The following is an 18,973-nucleotide window of genomic DNA, read 5'->3' on the forward strand; positions in this document are numbered from 1 at the left end:
AATCAGCGTCACGAATGTATTTAATAGTAACTAGAACGACAGCTCATTTTAAGTTGACATGGCTTAAAGCCACAACAATCTGCACTTGATAATGGCCTAAGACCGGATTTGCAATCGTGAAATAAGGAAAGTGTTACAGTCCCTGGCGTAAATATGATGTCTTTTATAAAGATATAAAAAGTTAACTGAGGCCTGATATTAGTTCCATCCCCATGTGTTACCTGTGTCCTCTCTGGACACAGTCTAGATATGGCCTGCGTGAGGATTAACAAATAATGACAACCAATACAACAATTCATTTGGAGCAAGATTCAATAAAGACCTCTCTTACATGAGGGAAGACATAACACTGATCGCGACAGTATTTTGATCCAACTGAAGCATGATGGTGTGTAGATCTTGCTTGATATATTTCACGTCGGAACAAAGTCAAGTAATCTCGCCGGCATTTCAGTTGCATCCGGCGAGTGCTGGTGGGGTCTGAGACTTGGGCGCCCTAGAGCCACTGGTCGGTGGGCGACCGTGTGGCGGGGCGCGGGGGCCGGCGCTACCGCTTGAGCAGCCCCAGCGAGGCGGCGGCCTGCCGGCAGCGCGCCACCACCTCGGCCTGCACCAGGCTGAACGACATGGCGATCAGCACCAGGCCGAGCAGCAGGTAGGCGCAGCACGCCACCAGCTGCAGCTCGGCGCGCTGCTGGAACGTGCGCAGCGACTTGCCCGGCACCAGGTCGCCGAAGCCGATGGTGGACAGCGTGATGAAGCAGAAGTAGGCGCCGTCCAGGAAGCTCCAGTCCTCCCAGCGCGCGAAGATGGCGGCGCCCAGGCAGATGTAGCCCGTCAGCACGACCAGCACCAGCCACACCGGCACCCGGCTCTGCAGCGCCTCCTGACCACAGCACAACCACTCACATTACAGTGTACACACATACTTGAAGCCCTCCAATAGTCACCTGCTTTAATTACTTTCCCAACAGAGTTAGGCACAGGGAAAAAGTTCTCTCTATGGATGAAAGCAACATTGTGATTACATGTCAAAGACCACATCTCCTAGTTGATAAACCAATAGAAACCCTCAAAATGTTTACAATTGCTCAATGAACAATAATGTAACGCTACACACAGCAAGATTTTCAAAAATGATTTTACAAGGCAGGGAAAAAAGAAAGATTATTTTCCGTTTACTTGTGTCTACAGGCCTTCAATATTTTAGTATGGGGAAACTTTTCAACTAGGACTGTTATTAAATGTCTATAGTCATCACGGTCGCGATTTCGGCCTTTTATAGCATTCTCAAGAGACAGTTCACTATGAAGTGGGTCAGTGCATCTCGTTTTCGCTAACAGGACACTGTCCTAGTGTCAACTATGTTTACGTAGCCCATGTACATGTGCGAGACGGCGTGATTCTGTCATTATATTACTAACCATCAGGGATGATGGAGAAAGGTAAATTTATCAGTTTTAGGTAAAATGTAGACTGGCAGTGGCAAGGAAAGCGTTTCTCAAGAAGAGGAATTTGTTAACATCGAGTATAGATTTAAGTGTCAGAAAGTCGTTTCTGAAAGTATTTGTATGGAGTGTAGCCATGTATGGAAGTGAAACATGGACGATAACTAGTTTGGACAAGAAGAGAATAGAAGCTTTCGAAATGTGGTGCTACAGAAGAATGCTGAAGATAAGGTGGGTAGATCACGTAACTAATGAGGAGGTATTGAATAGGATTGGGGAGAAGAGAAGTTTGTGGCACAACTTGACTAGAAGAAGGGACCGGTTGGTAGGACATGTTTTGATGCATCAAGGGATCACAAATTTAGCATTGGAGGGCAGTGTGGAGGGTAAAAATCGTAGAGGGAGACCAAGAGATGAATACAATAAGCAGATTCAGAAGGATGTAGGTTGCAGTAGATACTGGGAGATGAAGAAGCTTGCACAGGATAGAGTAGCATGGAGAGCTGCATCAAACCAGTCTCAGGACTGAAGACCACAACAACAACAACGACAGGTAAAAGAACCTGGTCCGTAGGCGACCGAGTCGAAAGTTAAAAGCTAATATCGTTCTTATAGACAGTAGACCTCATCTACTAACATCTGTTCGCTTTCCAAATTTTTGGAGGATGTGGTCTGAACATTGCCTCTACAATGCGTAACTCAAGAGCTATGAAATGAGTCCAGTAGACGATGTATTTCACTGTAGCGGAGATGGTTCATAGCTCTTAAGGTATGTGTTGTGTTGGCAGAAGAGCCAGCACCGTGTTACTAGAGGAGGCCGAAATGCACAAGTTTTAGCTCACGCACGCTGGCGTGAGGAGGGAAGAACTATACTGACGTGAGGTCTGGAACATGACAAGGAATTAGAATTCAGAAAGCGGACGTAATTAGTATGATACTTTACTTTAATCCATTAATGATGAACGTCGCTCTTGACGTTACATGATTCACAATATTATCGGTTCAGGATGGATAGTAACTGAATATGGCTTCTTGCTAGGTCGTAGCAAATGACGTAGCTGAAGGCTATGCTAAACTGTCGTCTCTGCAAATGACAGCGTATGTAGGCAGTGAACCATTGCTAGCAAAGTCGGCTGTCCAACTGGGGCGAGTGCTAGGGAGTCTCGCTAGACTAGGCTGCCGTGTGGCGGCGCTCGGTCTGCAATCACTGATAGTGGTGACACGCAGGTCCGACGTATACTAACGGACCGCGGCCGATTTTAAGGCTACCACCTAGCAAGTGTGGTGTCTGGCGGTGACACCACAGTATGCATTTTAGCGCCAGCGAGTACCATATTTTTTATTTCGAATAATCTTTCCTGTCATATCCCTGAATATTGACGAGTCCTTCTGGTATATCCTCTATAAATAACTGGTGCCCGCCAGAATAAACGAGACTTAGCCATACACACAGAGGGCACAACACGGCAACACCAGCTTCCAGATAAGTGTAACATAGTTATGGTCAGACACTACTGAGGGCGCACATAACAAAGACAATCTTATGATTCCGCCTTACGTCACCCAAGTAGTCCTCAAGTGGACATAGGTCACCTAATCACGAAATAAGCGGACAGTCATGAACCCGTAGTGGTAGTGTATTTGATTAATAATCAAAAAGTCCTCAGTCCAGGGTTCGACCCTCATCACCGCTTAAATTTTGAATAAAAATCAACGGCAATGACGGACGAAAACTTACGTTATAAGAAGTCACTCCCATTCTGCCAATGGCCATGTCAAAGTAGGAGGAGGGGGTGGGGGGCAGAGGAGCGGACAGAGGTCCAGTGCAGTCTATTGCCCCTGGGCTGGGAAACTGCCACTAAAGATGGAAGAATCAGCACTGATCAATGGCATGAGGATGCAAAAAGCGATGGAAACCACTGCATTAAAGACATACCGTATAATGTGTGTGTCCACACCATACATGGCCTGTAATTAAAAATCTGTCATGATGATGCCTCCATTGCCCATAGATTCCGAAATAGCCCCCGATTCGGATCTCCAGAAAATTCAAAGAGGAGGGTCCATGTGGAAAAGATTGAATAACCAACGAAGGATAAAGATCTACGACACGTGACATGGAATGTCGGAAGTTTCAACGTCGTAGAATGCTAAAAAATCTGAAAAGGGAAATGATAAGGCTCAGTCTATACTGTGAGACTCAATGAGGTGAAACGGAATGATAACAAGGATTTCCGGTCAACTGAGTACAGGGTAACATCAATAGCAGCAGAAAATGGTATAACTGGAGTGAATAGGAAGGTAGGTCGGATAACGTGTTATTGTGAAAAGCACAGTGATAGGGTTCCCATAAGAATTGGAAGCAGACCTACACCAACAACGATAGTGCAGGTACACATGCAGACATTGCAAGGCAAGGATGAAGATAGAGAAAGTATATGAGGATACTGAACTGCTAATTCAGTACTTAAATGGAGATAAAAGAACAGACATCACGCATTCATATAACTGATATGTCTAGCTGGGCAATGGATCCACCTTCCTCTGCACTGATGCACATATATGTCCGACTCCCTGTGGGAAACTCAGAGTAGCGAATGGGAGTAGAGTGGGCAGGGACACAGGATAGATGGCGCTCTGTGGGAATGTGGATCGGCCATGAGGCGTGCCGAGATAGTCCGTGCGCAGTTGCTATAACGCTGTGTCCCGGATGGCGCAATGGTTAACGCAGCTCCTTGTAAGAAGGATATCCCAGGGTCGAATCCCGGTCCAGTATACATTTTCACTCGTCGCGGCTGATTCCGCGTATGTCCCGCTGCAGCTGACAGTAGTGATACCCTTCAATTTACAGTCGTGAATTGCCAAGTGCTACCAGCGGTCCAGCTAGCGAAATGACTTCGTGCACAGGGTTAAAAGTAATATGATACAATGATCGAGCAGCTCCTCAAAAGTCACACATTTCTGCCGTCAGTGCTAAGTGACGCTTGAGGTGGTGTAAAGAGAGACAACACTGGGCAGTGGATTACGGGAAAAGAGTGGTTTGGAGTGATAAATCACATTGATCCCTGTAGCAATCCGATGGAAGGGTTTGGGTTTGATGAGTGCTTCGAAAACGTTATCTTCCATCAAGAGCAACGCCAACAGTGAAGTACAGAAGAGAATGTTAGTCCCCTCGTAGCACTTAAGAAAACGCCAAATGCAGAGGGATGCGAACCCCTTTTCATCATTACGTACTACGTAAAGTAGAGGAACTGTTCAGAGACTATAACTGTACCAGCATAACAATCCATCCTCTCATACAGCACCATCTGTGAGACAGTGATATGTGGACAACTACATTTCTGAAATGGACTGCCCTGCCCAGAATCCAAATCTGAATCCATCGGAACACCTTTGGGATGAGTTAAAATATTGACTTCGCTTCAGACCCCAGCGTCCAGCTGCCATTCCTCCAGAGACATTCAGATACATCACTGTAAGCATCTCCAGCATAGTTCAAGATGTCAGAAAGGCGAAAGCTGGACACACCCCAAATTAATGTCCACAAGTAATTGTCAGGATACTTTTGATCAAATATTGCAATCATTCTAAAGAATTACGACTCATTAAACGGTAATAAATATTACTTCCCTCAGAATTTGTGTTACGACAAATACAATTAGGTGAAAGGAAATAACTGTAAACACGAATCACGGTTAACATGAAGAAGTGGTAAGATGAAGTAGCAATAAACTTAACAGCTAGAGCGTAATATTAAAACGGGAAGCCAATGGAAGGAAAACTGAAGGAGATGACAGTCACAAGAGGGAACCGTAAGACATTTGGTGTTTACAAACGCTGGCAAAAAATGGACTTCTCAAGTACAAAATCGCGAAAACGGAGTAACCTGAGATGCAATGGTACAAATCATTGCATCAAGTACGAAAGGAAGCGGCCGCCAGGCGAGAAAAGAGTTTCACGAGAAAATTCTCACTCACTGAAGGAACAGATGTGTTAACGTATCCATTGTTAATTAACCTGGCAATGAAGAAGAACTTTCCGCTTGCATGACTGTCACCCATAGATTAAAAAATTCATTAAAGTTCCGTTTCGCTAAATAGAGTCGTAAACGTAAGGACAACTGAAATATTACGTTTTGCACCTGTTCCTACTGGCCAACTCCTGCCTACGAAGCAGTACTAGTAGCTATCAATGATCGTAGGACATGCGATAAGCAATTCGCCAATCTCTCCAGCCTTTATTGCCAATAGACGAATCCTGATGATGTCGCAGATTTTGTTTTCCAGGCCCTTTTGCATAAAGTACGTCACAAACCATTTCAGCTCGTGAATAAACAAAATAAAGTTTAAATATCAGAGAATCATTTCCATATATGCAATTAAAGAAACTTAGAAGGGAAAGCAACTCTGCGATCACACGTGAAGTCCACACGAATACTTGTCATGCTTCGATATATTGCGTCACTGGAAGCGATGTGGGTGCGCACGTTGTCAGCTTTCTAGACATTGGAGCGACCGCTTCTCCATCAAGTAGCTCCTTGCCTGGTGCACTGAGGCTGAGTACTTTCAGTTACAGTCCCCCCTCCCACTATCCCCACTCCAGATCAAGGGAGAAGTAATTGGCAGGAGTTCAACTCCGGTACTCGACTTTCCAGTAAAATAGATGAAAATAGTATATACGGAACATAGCACAGTATTGAAATATCAAAACTAAGGAACTGATTTCTAAAGTGCCTCGCACCTAATTATCAAACTCGTTGACAACTAAGTGAAGAATCCATGTTACACGTAGAAGTGTCAGCACATAAAACGCGAGCCGCGCATGTCTCAGACATATTTTACAAGAAGAATGGGAGAGAGGTGAAGTCTCATCTGTCCTGCAATAGTGTTTATCTTGAACGTAGTAAGGAACGCAGAAATCACTTGCAAACAGTAGCACGAAACAGAAGCTCATAAAGAATCCAAAGACCCATAAAGAATCCAAAGACCTTGTTATATGTAATAAAATGTGACGTAAACTTCTACGTGCATTGTTCCAATTTTTCGTGACAAGTGGGTATCAACACAGCTACGAAAATCATAGGTTTCCTTAATCTAACTTTGGAACGGACGCGATACTGTGCTTTTAAATTCTCTCTCCTACGGCATTTTATTCAATCGGTTCATATCGGTCAAATGCAAATTTTGTGAACGGAGTCTGTCATTGTTTTTCAATAAAAGTTTCAAATATGCACTACCGGGAGAGGTGCTATGTATTTGAAGGCTGATAGAAAGCTTTCGTTTGTATATTACATCAAAAGTAAATTGACTTTGATATTGGGACTAGGCTCTCATAAAACTCTAAGACGACTGTTTTTTCCTCCTGTAACTCAAGTACTCACGTTCACCCAAAAATTACGGCTTTTAACTCAGTATAACGAAACGCATTTTATGCCTAACTTGCTGCGGAGATTTTCCTTCGTGCACTCGATACCCTCGTTTGCATACACAATGGCCTAATCCTTCGCTGATATAGGGCACATTTACCGCCCGGAACGAATTTGCTTCCGTCACATTTTCCGTGCAAGTGTGCCATAACAGCGGCCTCCGTCCTCTACTTCACACCCGAGGCGTGAATAAACCGCTTTGAATAAAAGCAAGTTACGCCTTTCAGAAAGAAGAAATGGCTGAAATCTACATATTAGATAAACAAGTTCTAGTAACACACACCTGGTAGACGAGCTGGAAGTGATTGCCACAACTACTGATGGCAGAGGGAGTTTACCCACACGGCACATGTCGCACATGCTTGGGCGTCGTACTGTAGGTGGCCCTGTTACCGTGGTGTCATCACTGACAAAGTTTTGGCTGGATTTTTAGAACTTTTGAAGCATATACTGGCCAAAATTCTACATATTAAGCCTGAATTTGATTATTAAAAAGAGGCACAATAGTTTTATTTTCATATTTCAAACGTGCACCACAATATTATGGACAAAGTTTGCTTGAAGTTGTTTATAGAACACGTCTAAAAATCATTTGTTGTTATATTCTCTCACCACTTGACCTGGACCGGTAAAAAGTAAGGAACTGGGAGTCCCTTCGGATTAACGATAGTATCAGCCTTTCTTCCATATTCCTGTCAATAATTTTAGGTTCACCCAGAGTGTCTTCAAAGTGGGTTCTTCTAAGATGTTTCAATGCATTTCTGTAAAGTTTACGCGCGTATTCTAATCCTTAACCCAACGTACAGGCCAGTGCTTTCATTATTTCCCTCTCATTGTGGCACAGGTAGCTGTCCAGCTTCCGCCACTAACCTAAACGTAGTTGTTCGCGACGTTTTACAGTGTAGCTAAGTCCTTCGGAGCGATTTTTTTGTACAGTTCTAAACTTAGCACATGCATAATACTAAGCATTTTACTTTTCAACCTGAGGTTTAATAATTTATAACCAGTTAGAGAGTCTATACAAGGCAGCATTTGAAACGGAGGGCAAGTTCCCCGATAACTTTTTATCTAAGAAGCGAAAGCGAAAGACTTCAGAGCCAAAACATTTTGCTCTGCTTGCTGATAATTCGGATGATGGTAAAAATCTGGGACAATAGTTATATTAGTCCTTTCTAGCGAGAAGAACAGTAAGAACATCTGGTCACTTGGTCAGTTTCAGTAAACACGCACCACGTGCCTAAAATTATATCTCGATTTTGTTATGGAGTCGTGAAAGGCTAGCAACTGCCTCTTTCACGTCCCGCCAAGCGCCAGACTTGCCGTCACGCTGCTTAACGGCAGTCAACAACAGCTCGGTCTCAGTCCATACGTGGGGGATGGCCATCCGAGGGCAAGTGCTGGCGGTCATATGGAATATGGATTTATAAACAACTGCTCGAGCTAAGTATTTTCTGATGGAGTGGGTGACGCTTTTCTATCATTTTATAAGAGCGACAACCAAGCCGTAAGGATTTCGTGGATGATAGTTCTGAAATTTAATCTACTACTTATGCCTAAAGACTGAAATTAATGAATCCTAGGCAGTGGCGCACGCTGGACTTGCTTGGTGAGCACACTAGTATGTGTGCGTCGCAGGGATCAGTGTACTGTGTGTTTTAGGCTTTAGCTGGCTTCAGTGTTATTTAAAATGAGTTTGTGGGTCCCCTTAAATTACGCTGATAGATTATTTTGTGTCAGTCGTATTTATTTGTACTTGTTTTGAGCACAGTTGACAATTTAGGAATATTACTAGTTATATCCCCAATCTATTGTGTACTCATCATAAATCCAAGTTCCGTTTTCCTGTCTCAGTTGAAGCCACTTGGGCGTTCACGTTCAAATTTTATTTATACACTCGTAAATGGAATTAATCTCAATAATCTCAATTTAGTCAGGCTATGTACAACCCCAAAGTTTCTGTCGGCCTGTCTTAGAGACATTCCTGTCCATGGGGTTCAAGTAAGGTTTGTAATTTGTCAGTAGTATTTGTGCTGGCTTTGGTACTCACGGTTAATTTTACTATTTGTTCTTGAAGTCAGCTAGGCGTTGTCCTTTAAATTTTATGCATACACCTTTTATCGTTACCTATTTATTTCAGTGCTACTGTATAGTGGCCCATTGCCTGTTCTAATAGTTAACTTTATTTCATGTTGGATTTATTATTCTGGAACATTTGTTAAGTGATATGTTTTTCTCTCTCTTTTTAGTTCATACCGTGCTTTATTTATTTTGGAAGCGAACCATCAGAGGGGGAGAAGCTCAACGGTTTGATATCTGAGGGCAAATTGTTCAATTTCTAATTCTAAAGTTACATTGTTCACTTGCTTGAAGTCATTTGAATTTATCAAGTATATATAACTTTTTTTTTCCATACCTAAACTTCCTGGCAGAATAAAATTGTATGCCGGACCGAGATTCGAACTCGTGACCTTTGCATCCGCCGGCAATTGATCGGTGAGCTGCCCAAGCATGACGAATGACATGTCACAGCTTTACTTCCGCCATTACCTTATCTCCTATCATCCCGAGTTCGAGTTTCGGTCCGGCACACAGTTTCGTCTGCCAGGAAGCTTCATATCAGCGCGCACTCCGCTGCAGAATGATTCATTCTGGATATTTTAAAAATAAAGCTGTCTTTCTGGTTTAAATGTCAGGTGTTTTGACCTGACACCTTCCCACTCCCAGCTGCACGCTTGTTGTAGTATTGTACTATAATGGTACTCCCTGGAGTATCTATGTGCATTTCCCTACTTCGTTCTGATGTATCCACAGTCTTTATCGTAACTATGCAGTTAGAGCGCGACTGTCTTACGAGTGTTGGTTCAGTGCAATAAGAAATTTATATGGACAGTTTTAAATAATTGTTAATGATAGCAAAGAGGATGTTTCAGATTGCAGCAGTCGACGATTGAGACGTACGTTGCGGTGCCTTGCGGCGTCGTGGTTGGCGCCCGGGGCGGCGGAGTCGGCCGTGGCGGTGCAGGAAGCCGGCGTGGCGTCGGCGGTGACGTCAGGCTGGTGTGCGTGCGCATGCGCGTGCGACACGCGCCTCGGGGGCGGCGTGGGCGGCCGCTTATGGGGCAGCGCCTGCAGGTGCAGCTGGGGGCCGCCGCCGCCGGCCTGCTGCTGCTGCTGCTGCTCGGTCGGCCTCCAGATCAGGGGAACCCGTGACGGCGTGTCGTGCGCCGCCGCGCTGTGCAACACACCAGGCGACACGAGCCAGCTTCAGGTGCGGCAGAAACCTGTCACAGCTTTACACGTACAGCAAAGAGGAGGCTAAGCTACTCGTGACAGCCGCCTTAAGAGACACCGTGTTGACCCGGTGTAGCGTGGCTGCCTCTCAAAGAGGGCGCCGTAGTTCAAGAAGCTCCTTGGAACTAGAGATTTACACCGAGATGACAAAAGTCATGGAGTAGCGATATGCACATATACAGAGTCCGGTAGTATCGCGTACACAGGATATGAAAGGGCAGTGCACTGGCGGAGTTGTCATTTGTATGTTGGCGATTCGCATGAAAATACAGGGTGTTTCAAAAATGACCGGTATATTTGAAACGGCAATAAAAACTAAACGAGCAGCGATAGAAATACACCGTTTGTTGCAATATGCTTGGGACAACAGTACATTTTCAGGCAGACAAACTTTCGAAATTACAGTAGTTACAATTTTCAACAACAGATGGCGCTGCGGTCTGGGAAACTCTATAGTACGATATTTTCCACATATCCACCATGCGTAGCAATAATATGGCGTAGTCTCTGAATGAAATTACCCGAAACCTTTGACAACGTGTCTGGCGGAATGGCTTCACATGCAGATGAGATGTACTGCTTCAGCTGTTCAATTGTTTCTGGATTCTGGCGGTACACCTGGTCTTTCAAGTGTCCCCACAGAAAGAAGTCACAGGGGTTCATGTCTGGCGAATAGGGTGGCCAATCCACGCCGCCTCCTGTATGTTTCGGATAGCCCAAAGCAATCACACGATCATCGAAATATTCATTCAGGAAATTAAAGACGTCGGCCGTGCGATGTGGCCGGGCACCATCTTGCATAAACCACGAGGTGTTCGCAGTGTCGTCTAAGGCAGTTTGTACCGCCACAAATTCACGAAGAATGTCCAGATAGCGTGATGCAGTAATCGTTTCGGATCTGAAAAATGGGCCAATGATTCCTTTGGAAGAAATGGCGGCCCAGACCAGTACTTTTTGAGGATGCAGGGACGATGGGACTGCAACATGGGGCTTTTCGGTTCCCCATATGCGCCAGTTCTGTTTATTGACGAAGCCGTCCAGGTAAAAATAAGCTTCGTCAGTAAACCAAATGCTGCCCACATGCATATCGCCGTCATCAATCCTGTGCACTATATCGTTAGCGAATGTCTCTCGTGCAGCAATGGTAGCGGCGCTAAGGGGTTGCCGCGTTTGAATTTTGTATGGCTAGAGGTGTAAACTATGGCGCATGAGACGATACGTGGACGTTGGCGTCATTTGCACCGCAGCTGCAACACGGCGAACGGAAACCCGAGGCCGCTGTTGGATCACCTGCTGCACTAGCTGCCCGTTGCCCTCTGTGGTTGCCGTACGCGGTCGCCCTACCTTTCCAGCACGTTCATCCGTCACGTTCCCAGTCCGTTGAAATTTTTCAAACAGATCCTTTATTGTATCGCTTTTCGGTCCTTTGGTTACATTAAACCTCCGTTGAAAACTTCGTCTTGTTGCAACAACACTGTGTTCTAGGCGGTGGAATTCCAACACCAGAAAAATCCTCTGTTCTAAGGAATAAACCATGTTGTCTACAGCACACTTGCACGTTGTGAACAGCACACGCTTACAGCAGAAAGACGACGTACAGAATGGCGCACCCACAGACTGCGTTGTCTTCTATATCGTTCACATCACTTGCAGCGCCATCTGTTGTTGAAAATTGTAACTACTGTAATTTCGAAAGTTTGTCTGCCTGAAAATGTACTGTTGTCCCAAGCATATTGCAACAAACGGTGTATTTCTATCGCTGCTCGTTTAGTTTTTATTGCCGTTTCAAATATACCGGTCATTTTTGGAACACCCTGTATATAGGACCTAATTATGGTCACACGACGGGAATTAACAGACTTTGAAAGCGCATTGATAGTTGGAGGCAGACGCATGGGACATTCCATTTCTGAATTCGTTAGAGAATTCAACATTCCGAAATCCACAGTGTCAAGAGTGTGCTGACAATACCAACTTTCAGGTATTGCATCTCGCCACGGAGAAGGCAATGGCTCACGGCCTTCACTTAACGACCGACAGCGCATGACAGTGCTGCGAAATTCGGGCCATGGCAGCAGACGACCAACGCGAGTGCCTCCGCTAACAACACATCACCTTTAGCGCTTCTCCTGGGTTCGTCACCGTACCGATTGAACCTAAAAAAAGACTGGAAAATCTTGGCGTGGTCAGCCGAGTCCCGATTTCAGTTGATAACAACTGATAGTAGGGTTCGACTGTTGCGCAGACCCCACGAAGTCATGGAACCAAGTTGTCAACAAGGCACTGTGCAAGCTGGTGAAGGACCCATAATGGTGTGGGCTGTCTTTACGTGGAATGGACTGGGTCCTCTGGTCCTGCTGAATCGATCATTGATTAGAAATGGTTATGTTCTGCTACTTGGAGTCCACTGGCAGCCATTCTGTGATTTCTTGTTCCCAAACAACGATATCACCAGAAGCCACAATTGTTCGTGATTGGTTTGAGGAATATTCTGCACAATTCGAGCGAATGATTTGGCTATCCAGATCGCCCGACTGTAATCCCATCGAACATTTATGGGACGTAATCGAGGAGTCAGTTCGTGCACTCAGTCCTACACCGGCAAAAATTTTGCAATTACGGACGGCTATAGAGGCAGTATGGCTCAGTATTTCTGCAGCGGACTTCTAACGACCTGTTGAGGCAATGCTACGTCTAGCTGCTCCACTATGCTGGGAAAAAGGAAGTCTGATACGATATTAGGAGGTATCCCATGACTTTTTTCATCTCAGCGTATACCTGAGGTTACCGCATGCAATGGTTTCTGAGACAATGGCACAAAATCACTAAGTGAGACGCCAAATGTAAACTGAGCCTGTCGGAAAAACATTCAGCAATAAAACACTGAGAGACAGAATTGTGAAATATGCTTCGGATACTGTCCTTCAAAGTAACACTTGAGGAATTGAAATTTAGAGCATGAAAAACCGAAGAAGAAAGAGGTTAGAGACAATGTATTTCATGCGTGGTGCTAGAGGTAGACATTAAACATTAAGCTGAATGGTAAAGAAGTGATAGACGAAGTGAAACTCTACGTACGAACTTCAGAGAGTGAATTACGCATCTTGTCCCACGCTAAGACTGTTCAGCAACAAGAGTGGCGCATTGTAAGAAGAGAGTACATGTTCCGGGTGTACTCCAGACGAAATTATGCTGCGGCACTGTTAACAGATGCATCACAGTGTGTGAGCGAAGTAGCACGGCCACTGAAAGGTAGACCAAATTGAAGTACGTAAGAGAGTAGGAGTCTTGCGCGTAAGACGTCTAATTTGCGCACATATTCACCGTGAAATTCTGGCAGTTTATGGACTAAATGCATTGTTCCGTCCAGACTTACAGTTAGTAAGCAAACAATATGATGAATGTCGCACAGACGTGGTTGCCACTGATGCGGATGGGGGGACGTCGACATCGACCACAGAGGACAATGCCCAGTCAGTCGACGAAGAACACCTGGCGGGGAAAGAGATTTTCTTCTAACAATGGGGATGTTCACACAGCGGTCCTCGAATGGTGCCTTCGCCGATGAGTGGATTTCTGTCATCAAAGGACTGACCGACTGAGAGCAACTTCCGACCATTGTTTAAATGGTTCAAATGGCTCTGAGCACTATCGGACTTAATATCTGAGGCCATCAGTCCCCTACAACTTAGAACTACTTAAACCCAACTAAACTAAGGACATCACACACATCCATGCCCGAGGCAGGATTCGAACCTGCGACCGTAGCGGTCGCGCGGTTCGAGACTGAAGCGCCTGCAACCACTCGGTCACAGCGGACGGCGGATCATTGTTTATAGGGACTTGGTGACTATTCTGAAAAATTCTCTCATTTGTCTGCGTCTGTTTAAAGTGTGAAGCTGAATAAAAGTTACTTGGTCTGACATAGTGACGTGTAAATAAGTTATTGAAGTCGTAGTACCCTGGAAGCGTAATAACACATAGAGAGTGATGCAAAGAGGACATAAGCAGACTAGCACTTGCAAACAAAGCATTCTTTACAGCAAGTAGTTTACTACTATCAATAATCTTACTTAATGTTAGAAAGAAATTTCTGAGAGTATGCGTCTGGAGCAAATCAGTGTATGCAGATTGAGATGTGGCAGTGATGCGTTATCCCATTGTACACCGTCATCACGGTGGTAGTATGTTATTACAGGAAAATAAGGGAGAGAAGTTATCAGGTCTAATATGTGTAAATGTATGTAAAATATAATCTGATTGAATTTGGTAATAAGAAGAATCACGAGTGAAGAATAACAAGATATTTTAATTTTACTTTATGATGACGATGATCATAATTCACGCGAGCCAATGGTGAGCGCAGGCATCCATTGTCGAGGACAAAGGCGCAGGTGAACACAGAAATGCAAGTCAGCATTAGAGTAATTCAGACTGGGATGTCGAGAAGTTTTCGAAGTGTGGAAGAGGAACGCTAGCCTGCATAGAATGAAGTGACGGGCACCCCTTCGCTAATTGGTGGAAGAGTCCAAGGAACAGAAAATGAGAAGAAGGAAAATAGTACACGATGAAGTTACAGATCGTCATAGTTAAGTGGTAGGAGGAGTATCAGCAGTTCTAAGAGTATTTCCAATGAAGCAAATGGTTCAAATGGCTCTGAGACTATGGGACTTAACATCTGGAGTCATCAATCCCCTAGAACGTAGAACTACTTAAAACTAACTAACCTAAGGACATCACACACATCCATACTCGAGGCAGGATTCGAACTTGCGACCGTAGCGGTCGCGCGGTTCCAGAGGGAAGCGCCTAGAACCGCTGGGCCACACCGGCCGGCTTCCAATGATGCCAACCGTTTAATCTACTGTAATATTAGAAGCATTAACACTTTTTAAAGTGGATGGTGTGACGTCACTAACGGCCAGGACGGCCAACAATGGGGCAGACGCTCCATTGATAGGAAAGAACGCGGCTGGAGTTGGACGAGCTTGGATGTGCAGCGAAACTCAGCTCCACAGTTACGGTATGATAAGCTCTTTCCTTGCTCACATTGAGTCAATAACGCCTAATCAAATGTTGACGCGCAGGAAGTGAATTTTTTTGGTGTTTACAAAGTGTAGTTTGATCCGTGAGAACAAATGAACTCAGGCAAAAGTAGGTAACAACCACAACTTATGCTAGGCGAGAAGATATCAGTCCAATTCATGTCAGTAAGTAGCATACTTTGACTGTCCCAGTGTTCACTGTCCCAGTATTGTGCTTATATCGTTGCTGATGACCACTTGCTTACAATGTTGGGGTTAGTGGGATAGTTTATTTTTGTTTCTTGGTGAATATAGGCTTATTAAGTGCCAACAGATCCTAAACAATCCTGGCTTTGTAGTTTGAAGTCCCGTATGGCAGAGAGCATGAAGCATATTCTGAATAACTTAGCAGAGTTGTGGCAGGTTAGAATTTTCCTTCGAGGGCGAATAAATCATCGTAGATACTGGTAGCGTCGCTTCGGGAAGGGTGAGTTACGATCGTCTGGGCTCCGTAAATTCTGATAAAAGTAACTGGTAATTTTGAGCTATTGTTGTAAAAAATGAACACCTACAAAACTGGAGGACACTGGGCCTCAACAATATATTACGATTTTACCAGTTTCTTCTGGTATTTATTTATTGGTTTACCTACCACAAGCAAAGTGATGTTGTTTTACCATCATTCATTGTCAGAGTTCATATGTGGAGGCGCGACACTGTAGCAGTGCACTGCAGGTAAGATCAGGTAAGGTTAACAGATTGAGGATGTGTGCTTGGACTTCAATGACGCGGAGCTAACAGCCAGATCTGATATTCAGTAGAGAGCCTTGCACAACTGTTAGCCTTGCGCCTCCTGAGGCAGGCAGTTTGCTTATGATGTGTTGTTTGTTACGCTTTGGACATCCGTTATTCTCTTTCACTGTTAAGCAGTGTGAATTGCTTCGATAGGCATCAAAACATCTCAATAGGAAATTAATGTAAAATAAGAGAGGAAGTATCGGAGAACGTTTCGAAATGAATCGTGAACTGTGGGAAAAACAGAATCGAAGGGTTAAGACGAGGTGCCACAGGAGGATTCTGAAAATTAAAGATGATTATAAATGGGTAGATTCTCTACAGAATTGACCAGAAAAATGTCAAAACACGAATCAGAGACACATACAGCATGATAGGGCATCTGAAAAAATTTTACGGAACAGTTTGCCCGCTAACGGAAGGTAGACATTTTAGGGGAAGACAGAGAGTGAAGTGTACAGCAGATTAATGTGAATGTTCAATTTAAACGCTTCTCTGAGATGAAGAGACTGTCACGGAAGACGAGTTATGGCAGGAACGTCAAACCAGTCAGAAGGCGGAGAAAACTGTGTTTTTCCGAACAAATACCACATCTACGATAACCCTGAACTAACGGTTATGTACAGAAGCTGATATTAATGCAGCAAAAGATGCATACCCTAGTCAGAGAAAGAGAGAAGTTACTGAGGCATTTGCTAAGGCACTCCGAAAGAGCTATTCTGTTGAATGTACGAAGGGAAAAGAGTTGTAACGCTTTAATCGACGGAAATGTACGTAAAACGGAGAGAGAGATGACGCATTCTTCAGTGTGTTCATAGATCTTTGTTGAGTTTAGCATCTGGCGCTGCAGTCCGGAACCGCGGGACTGCTACGGTCGCAGGTTCGAATCCTGCCTCGGGCATGGATGTGTATGATGTCCTTAGGTTAGTTAGGTTTAAGTAGTTCTAAGTTCTAGGGGACTGATGACCACAGATGTTAAGTTCCATAGTGCTCAGAGCCATTTGAACCATTTTGAGTTTAGCAGCAATACGACATGTGAGAGGTTTGTAGATAACAATTGTTATGCTGTCTCTTCGTGTCACACATAATATCACTGGAACAGAGTGGAATGGCGGCTGGCTCAATGCAGATACTGGAACCGTGTGCATATTTAACATACAGGTTACGTGAATGCAGCAGCTGGTGTGACTTGAAGCAGATGTGGCCGGCGTTAGCAGCACCAGAGGAGCACTTAGTGAATCGGTGGCAGTTTAAAAAAAAAAAACATAAAATCAGCTGTTGCCGAGTCTAAAGTAAGACAGGACACTATTTAAGTTACCTTGTAGAGCCAACATTAAAACCACAAGTGTAGCAAGCTGCTAGGACTGACATCAGACGAAAAGTTTTCTTAATTAATTACGCCGACAAGTGGAAACAGAACAGTGCCCGAAACTTGTGTTTAAAATTTTCTTCTTACATCTTGAAACGTCTCTATAGGGTCATTTCATAAGACGCTTGTCTCACTGGATTCTGTGCATCCTATTCTGTCCACCGCCTGATTGCGCTTTAATTCATTAACTCTCCCAGAAAGACTGAGCAACCAAACTAAGGATTATTAAATGATATTCTGTTTGATTTTTTTGTGTTCCATAGGAAATCGTGATCTGTATTTATTACGTTTTTCCCTTCACTCTACCCTGTGAGTGCGTGAATGTGACTGAATGAGTGTTTTTACGCGTGGTTTCGGGTTTCTTTTTTGGGGAACGCTGAGTTGGTTGTCGTCTCCTAGGAGCAGGTGTTGTTTGCTTCTCGTTTGGAGGGTAGCACAGGATGACCAACTTAGGATCCCAGTACCTGGACAGAGAGGTTTACCCTTTTAGTCTGAGGTTGGTTTGTCTCTCAGATTGGTGGTGGAAGCCCACCCCTCTGGCAGCTTCCGTTGCACCGGTAGTTAGGCGAAGCAGGGTGGAGAAAGGACACTCTGCAGCTAGCGGTTGGTGAGTACAGTTCGTAGCTCATAGAGAGGGTTTCTGCTGATAGGGCGTAGCTCGAATTAGAACTCCCCTATGTTAAATTAATGGCATATTTAAGTACTTCAGCTTAACTGAAGCGTGTGTAGTTACGTATTTTCGGAATGTGGCATAATGGTTTTGTTAAACATCGGCGATGATGGTGGTTGAAATTAAAAATGTGGAAGTTACTTTGTTCCTTTCGGACAGTCGTGGGCATGTAAATGGAATGATTAAATTATTGTGTTCCACTTCCCTTTTGTGTGTTTTTCCTTTTTTAATTGCGAGATTCTACAATTTTTTGCGAATTATTTAGTTAAGCTTTTTTATTCAGGACCAGTCGTGTATTCATAGGATGTGCATCAAATTCAGTAATGAAATAAATGTGCTACGTAAAGGGTAAAATCTGCATTCTTTATCTTTCTCATTCATGCCAGTTTTCAAATTAATGCTCTATTCCCTGATTTTTTTAAGTTTATCTGCTTGCTTGTGATGAACAAAAATGGGAGAAAAAATCAAAGTGAACGGTGTACTGTCTCAAAATTAAGAAATTATCACATTTAATTAAGCTCATTGATACACTCCTGGAAATGGAAAAAAGAACACATTGACACCGGTGTGTCAGACCCACCATACTTGCTCCGGACACTGCGAGAGGGCTGTACAAGCAATGATCACACGCACGGCACAGCGGACACACCAGGAACCGCGGTGTTGGCCGTCGAACGGCGCTAGCTGCGCAGCATTTGTGCACCGCCGCCGTCAGTGTCAGCCAGTTTGCCGTGGCATACGGAGCTCCATCGCAGTCTTTAACACTGGTAGCATGCCGCGACAGCGTGGACGTGAACCGTATGTGCAGTTGACGGACTTTGAGCGAGGGCGTATAGTGGGCATGCGGGAGGCCGGGTGGACGTACCGCCGAATTGCTCAACACGTGGGGCGTGAGGTCTCCACAGTACATCGATGTTGTCGCCAGTGGTCGGCGGAAGGTGCACGTGCCCG

General features: G+C 44.5%; 1 protein-coding gene across 1 annotated transcript in view; it reads right to left on the reverse strand.

Moving 5' to 3' along the window:
- Positions 1-547: 547 nt before the first annotated feature.
- Positions 548-18,973, reverse strand: part of LOC126095237 (potassium channel subfamily K member 18-like) — a 55,086-nt gene continuing 36,660 nt past the window's right edge. The window contains exons 5-6 of the mRNA XM_049910024.1: positions 9,832-10,105; positions 548-886 (exon numbers count right to left, since the gene is read on the reverse strand). Of these exons, the coding sequence (XP_049765981.1) occupies positions 548-886; positions 9,832-10,105 (613 nt within the window). The remainder of the gene's footprint in view (positions 887-9,831; positions 10,106-18,973) is intronic.

This window comes from Schistocerca cancellata, chromosome 1 (genome assembly GCF_023864275.1).
Source record: "Schistocerca cancellata isolate TAMUIC-IGC-003103 chromosome 1, iqSchCanc2.1, whole genome shotgun sequence".
Classification (NCBI taxonomy): Eukaryota; Metazoa; Arthropoda; class Insecta; order Orthoptera; family Acrididae; genus Schistocerca; species Schistocerca cancellata.